Genomic DNA, 6,827 nt, shown 5'->3' with positions numbered 1-6,827 from the left:
TAGTAATCCATTAACTCTTTCTTCTATAAGTATAGCCTCATAAAAAGCCTCCCCTGCTCTATTCCATGAGCTCGGGCTCTGGATTTTCCCATTAATCTGAAGCAGCTTGGAGTTGAGTGGTTGTTGAGGTAACTCTAGAAACCTGCAAGAGTGCAGATCCTTGACAAGAGTTCATTAAGCTTTATAAAAGACTGAGAATGTGGCTCAGTTGGTAGAGGGCTTGCCTAAGATGTATAAAGCCCTGAGTTCGATCCTCCGCATTGCATAAAACCAGGCATGGTAGGCCATGTCTCTACTGATCCAGGAAGCCTGGTTGTAATCCCAGCATCTAGAAGGTGGAGACTGGAGAATCCATTCAAGGCTGCCTGGCTGCACAGCGAATTTGGTGCCAGTATGGGCTACTACATGTGACCCTGTTTCAAAACAAACAAAACAAAAATAATCCAGCATTACCTACTACATGAACTCAATATTGTTTTTAATGCCAGGCACATGACAAGCCAAATGCGATTCTGCCAAGATTAACTAACTAGCCGCTGTCCTCAGGAGAGAGAATCAAGAAAGGACCATGACACTAAGTTATTTTTAAAACCAAGGAGACCATTTCTCTTCCACAGGAAAAAAGCTTATTTTATTAAGTATTTTTAAAACAACTACTCAACATTTACTTCGATAAAAATATTTACAATTTCACACCTTCAAGAAGGTTCCAAAATATAAACACTGTAACCTCTCCTCTCCCTAGAGAAAAAAATTATTCTCTTCAAAAAACAGAAATACATTCATTTTTTTCTCACTGTGTAGATCAAGTAATTATACAAATAGACATCTGAAACATTTTCCTTTGTCATATATTTATATAATATATATTTATAACAGCTTTACAAATAAAGGCAACAACTTTTATGCCCAAATAAAAACGGGAGAAGTTAAACACAAGCATAGTGCATTTCGAAAAGCTGGTGCAGGGCTGGCGGAGCAAGTCAAGAAAACAAGGACTCTGAATCAAAAATAAAACGTCCTTAAAGGAGACAGAATCCTTTTTAGCAAGAAGGACACTCCATATGCTGCTGGGCAAGAGGAATTAGCCTACAGAAAGGATCTTGAGGTGCCAAAGCTCTGCTAGGCCTTTGAGAAGCTAAGCTTGGTTCAAAGCTTTAGGATAGAGTTGAAATCCGTGTCTAGCTGTGCAGTAAGTGTAGCAATTGATTACTTAGCTTTGTGGACTTTGGGACATTTGGGGCATCTCTGAGAGCCTCCTTTGGTTCCTTGGACAGCATGCCATAGAAGTGAGAGCTAGAAACAGGTGCCAGAGGCCTGGGGAACGAATCTAGTTCACCTTGATTCCCTAGCAGCTCGGCTTGTACAAAGGGGACCATTTTCAGTTCCTTTAGTAAGCTACTCACAAAAGCCCGAGTTAAGGAACTGCACTCATGGTCTTCAATCATCAGAGGCGGGGTTGGGGGAAGAGACCTGCGGAAATTTGCCCAAACCACTACCGAGACATGCCAGCGTTGGCTACCTCACCACCTTAGCAGAATGCTCAGTCTGACCACTGGCAGTCTGCTGTGAGTCACCTCCACAATAAAGGGAGAAGGGTGGGGTCCTAACAGCTGGCTGTGAGCTGTGCCCTGGAAAGCCCTCTTTTAAAAGTACCTTTTCTCAAAGCCACAGACAGACCCATGTCCCAAACTGGAGAGTGACTCACAGATAAAGTCTTTGAAGCATATGAAAATCCAACTGATTTGTATGAAGGGGGAGAGGGCGGCTCTTCTCTGGGTAGGGAGAAGCTCAGAGATGTGCTACAGTCCTCCTGTCATCTGATGTCAGGCCATCCTTCTTGTGTCTCCCCTGTGTCAGAAGGAACCTATTGTCCTACATAGACAAACAGGCATACAAGCACGCACACACACACTCACTCACTCTCACACACACTCTGAAATCTTCTCTGTGGGTCTGCATGGTGGGCCCATCTCTCTGCACTCATGGAAACCTTTTGTGGTTTTTGGAATTAGGGAGGAAGGAAAGCCAAGCAGCAGAAGATCCCCTGGAGAGTTTAGTCTTTGGTTTCTAAGTTTAAAGGAGGGATCTGCTTCAGAGCCTGGAGCAAGGCCGAGGAGTCAAGGGACGAATGTGCTAAGGGAGAAGGGAGTCTCTGGGGCAGAAGCAAGGGAGTCGGGATCTTGTCTGGGTTCATGAAACTGGAGAGGGCTGCTGCTGAGGTGTTGAGGCCTGGGTATAACACTGGCACAGAGGTGGGGTACCAGCATTTCTCCAGCATAGGCAGGTAGGCAGTGGCCGATGGTGGGATGAGATAGAAGGGAAGGCAAAAGGGAGGCTGATGTGGGTGCGGCCCGAGAAATGGGGAACCCATCAGGTCACTGCCCGCAAAGTGGCCTTCCTCTTCCGAGAGCTGCATACGGCTCTTTTTGGTGGGGGGCTCTTCCGATTCCTGCTTAATTGTGCTGACACGTTCTCCCACGGCGAACCTGCGTCCATGGTCGCTTTTGAAGTATGGCTGCTCACTGCGCAAGTCCCCCTTCTCCAATTCGCCTCCGTAGCCACTGTCTGTGTCCGTGTCACTGCCGCTCTGCTCCCCACTGGAGGGAGCGAAAGTCCGCTGGATAACTGGCACACAGTTTTTCCCAGGGCCTTCTGATCCCTTGGCTAGGAAGCTGGGCTTCTCTTTGAAGTCCATGGCTTTGGGAGCTGAGTCCAATGGTTTCCTGGAAGCACCGCCCTGCAGCAGCTCAGAGACCACACGGTGGAGATGAGTGACGAGTTGGGAAGATTTCAGGTCCCGAGTATTCTCATGCTTAGCCAGGTATTGAAGTACCTCACGGGCACAAGTCTGGAAACCTGAGCAGAACATTTCTTGCCCTGCCTCGATGTTTCTTCCCGACAGATCACCTGGAGAAAAAGACCCAGAAAGAAGGATTTTTAGAAGGCTGGGTTGTAGGTAAGTCTGGGGCTTTCTTCTTGTTTCTTTTGAAATTGTCAGTCAATTTGCATTTTGAACTCCAACAGTCTATCTATGTCTAGAGAATTATCCTGGGAAGTATAAAGAATAAAATAAACATATTCCAACCACTTAGAGACAGTTTTTTATTAATGCTTGGGTTTTGAGATTAATTACAACAAAGTATCGCTAAGCTACATATACTCCACTGTCCCAAATAGGATTTGTAATGTCTGTATGGTGTCCCAGAGAAATAGAGCAAACTACTTCTACTCTTGATGAGCTTTTTCATGTAATAGCTACAGGTTTTTCTTGTGTCACAAAAATGAACATGCTATTGTGCTTAAAGGCTCAACAGTCATACTTTTTAAAAGATATAAAGCAGTCTCATTCTAGTCTAGATTGACACCGACTTTACTCAGCAAGCCAAGCTGGCCTTGAACTCATAGTAAACCTATCTTAACTTTCAGACTGCTGGGGCAAAAGGTCTGAGCTACCACACCCATCCTCAGTGGGTTAGTATAGCAACAGTCTCATGGAAGCAGAAGGCCAGACACTCATAAAAAGAAACTATATAGAAACAATACCACCTTTAAAAAAAAAAAAACATTGTCCCTTCTCTTTTTTGTACAGACAGGGTCTCCTGATTTATTCTTCAACACCTTGGAATTCCCTATGCAAAACTGGCTGGTCATGAATTTAAGAGGCTGTGTCTGCCTCTCAAGTGTGGGACTACAGGCATGCACCACCATGCCCATAGATGCTATAGCTCACACCTGTAATCCCACCACCTGGGAAGTTGAGGCTGGCAGATTACTTCGGAGCTTTAGGAAAAAGCCAAAAACAGAACCACCACAAAACTAAACAACTAACAACTCCAACAACTCCTGCACACACAAAAAACCTGACCTATTAATCAAGCAGATGCATTTCCTCGGTGCACTTTAACCAGACTCTCTATTCGTAAGTCTTCTCCATCTACTGTAGCTGACTCCCCTAGAGATCAGTCCTGATCAACTTTCTATTTTTAGAAAGAAAACTGGCAGACACGCTGACTCAGTTTGGTTTTTGGGATTCTTGTATTAGCCTTGGACAGGACAGAAGTCTGCCTAATAGGGTACGTCTTAGGATTTCCCCTGGTCTGTACTGTGTGATTTGGGAGGGAGAGGAGGACGGTTAGGTGGCCCTGATTCTCTGAAACTCAGGATAAATGAATGATGAAACCAGTGGTTTCATTGGATTGTGCAATTTGCCAAGTTACCTAGTGGCGATTCAGGGAACCACAATGAAAGGCAGGCAAGAAAAAAAAACAAAACAAAACAAAACCCTGCTGTCATCCTGCCAAGACTGCGCCCCACATCCAAAGACAAGGAAGCAAAGAAACAGGAAAACACTAGGGGCAGACTCATGTTCTGTTCACCCATGAACGAGGGCTCAGCAGACCAACTGTAAAAAAAAACACCCACAATGCAAATTATAGGTGCCTTGGCATTTGAAAGAGAGGTGGGGAAGTCTTCCAGAACCTAGACACTCTCGGGCCAAAATGTCACAGGAACATTTCATCACTGGGCTAATATGTACTCATTTCAGGTGGCTCACAGCAGCATTCCGTATGGGAAAGTATGACCTTTTAGGAAAGAATCAACAACCCCCCCCCAAGTGAATGTGAAAAATGAGTGGTAACAGAAGAGTCAGAGGCCACAGCGAGCCCCTGGGGCTCAACTGGTGCTGAGCTCTCTCAGGAGACACTCATCAGGCCCGGCACTCACCAGCTTGTAAACCGCTCTGCAGGGCAATGATTTTCTGCTGCTGCTGATCAATGAGGTTTGTCAAGGCTTTCACGTGCTTCAACGTAAGCTCCAGAACCACTGCTTTCTCCAAGTGACCCAAAGTCTGAAGGAAAAAAAAAGGGGGGAGGGGGAGAGCTTCAGTCACCGGTAAGGTCAGTGAAGTCCCTTCTGACACAATTTGTTATGAGAATTGCGCGTAAACAACAACAAAGATAGGAAGAGCCTTTCCTGCTCCACTAAATTTAAAGTTTGCAGATGTTTTAACCAGGACATATAGATGATCAAAGGCTTAAAAAAAGCCAAACACGTGTTGTCTATCTTTGGAGGCATTTTGGTAGCTGTTACAGTCTCGGGAGTGAGCTGACAGATATATTTCTCCAGCAGCTGCCCTGACCTTAACGCAGGGGACTCCGGAGATAACATTTCTCTGCTGTGGTGTCAACCGAGGGAGGGAGGGATGTCTACTGTGTCTGGCAACCAAAAGGCTTTCCCAATGTGTTGGGTTTCTTTCTTTCCTCTTTTTTTTTTTAACCCCCTGACACCCATTCTGAACTTCCAGTCATGCAGGCTTTTCATCTTCCTTTCCAAATACTTTTCTGGGAAGGACAAGCTAGAAAGCTGTTCACTACCACTAGAGATTATGACGAAAAGAAAAGGCACACATTAAATAAAGTTGGTCCTGTTGTGGGTGGGAAGTGGATAAGGAAAAGGGCGTAATTTTTTTTAATTTCGTGGCTTGCTCCTTTAAGTCAGGGAGACTACAAGGTGGTGAGAAAAAAAAAAAACCCTACCAAAAGGAAGCTGTGCTAGTGTTGAAGCCAACTTAAAGAGGCCCCACATGGTTCTGGTTCTGCCTCTGCCTGGAAGTCCTGGGTCTGGGTTCCCTCCAAACCAGGACTACCAGGAGCTTTGATCCGCCCGTCTAGCCTGCAGTTCCCTGGGACGCCTGCAGGCGGCGAGTGACCCCCACCCGCCCTCTGGGCAGAAGAACTGCGTTGGAGCGCCGCCAGCTTCTCACTTACAGTAAGTTTGAGATGTTCGGGTAGGAGATCCTTCAGCTGGGCAATGCACTCGTTAATCCGGTCACGTCTCTTTTTCTCAATCAGCCGGTGCGGCAGTTTGTAAGTTTCCTGCGTGGAATACATGGAAGCAATGGGTGCCCCGGGGAAGGGAACGAAGCTTCCTCCCTTTCTCCCCACCCTTGCAGCAGGGGGGAAAAATTCTGCGAGGGCGCGGAGACGCACCCAGATTCGCCTTCTCTGCCCCTTCTTTCCAAAGTCACTCACTTTTGACAATGAGCTCATCACATCCTGAGCCCCCCCCCCCCCAGCCAACCTTCAAACAAGCAAACTTTTCTTGGAAACTCAGCGCACGCGACGGGCTAAGGAAAGGGGTCCCCAGGGATGCACCTACCTTGCTGTCTTCGCTCCGTTTTATTCCCCGCCTGGACTTGTACACTTGGTACATGTGGGCAAAATCCATCCTGCAGGGAGAGAGGCCAGAAAGAGCCGTGACTCCAGAGTGCATACTGGCTGCAGGAGCCCTAGAGATGCAAGAAGCCCCCTCTGTTCCCAGAGATGCCCCAAGTTGAGAGTGGAGCGAAACACCAGGTTTGGAATAGAGACTTGAAGGGAATCACAGCGCACACTTACCCTGACAGGTCTCCGTGCTCCAGCCCTGGCGCTTTGGGCAGGCAGGTAGGAGGTGGTTGCGCGCTGGGGATCCGCTCCATGATACGGCGAGCCGGGGCCACTGTGCGCTCCTGTCTGCACTTAGCAGAGTCTGAGAGAGGACTGCCCTGGAAGGGAGGATCCGAGGGTCTCAAGGGGTAATGTTCCTAGGAGCTAGCCTGAGCTTCCTTGCAAATGCGCTGAGCTGCCAGGAGCTGCGGCTTTGAGGTGTCGCTTCAGTTGGGGGCGTGCATGGCCGGGTGTCCCCACGGCTCCTGGCTGCCGCTCTGCACACAGACTGGCGGTGTGTGCTCGCTGCGCTGTCTGCGCCGTGCGAGCCAAGTGAATGAGAAGTGGGGCGGGCAGAGAGGCGGGAGGGAAGGGGGGGTTGCTTAGGGCGGAGCGCGC

The 6,827-nt window shown here is 47.8% G+C and overlaps 1 protein-coding gene across 1 annotated transcript; it reads right to left on the bottom strand.

The window, feature by feature from the left end:
* Positions 1–603: 603 nt before the first annotated feature.
* Bhlhe40 (basic helix-loop-helix family member e40) lies at positions 604–6,821 on the bottom strand. The gene is made up of 5 exons (XM_031382823.1): positions 6,402–6,821; positions 6,163–6,232; positions 5,772–5,879; positions 4,729–4,852; positions 604–2,910 (listed from the first exon to the last, which is right to left on the bottom strand). Exons 1-5 carry the CDS (start codon positions 6,479–6,481, stop codon positions 2,057–2,059), a joined length of 1,236 nt encoding a protein of 411 aa, XP_031238683.1. The 5' UTR covers positions 6,482–6,821; the 3' UTR covers positions 604–2,056.
* Positions 6,822–6,827: the final 6 nt, after the last annotated feature.

The sequence above is a fragment of the Mastomys coucha genome, unplaced genomic scaffold, assembly GCF_008632895.1.
Source record: "Mastomys coucha isolate ucsf_1 unplaced genomic scaffold, UCSF_Mcou_1 pScaffold20, whole genome shotgun sequence".
Lineage (NCBI taxonomy): Eukaryota > Metazoa > Chordata > Mammalia > Rodentia > Muridae > Mastomys > Mastomys coucha.
Note: the sequence above shows the minus strand (reverse complement) of the source record. Positions and strands in the feature narration are given on the sequence as shown.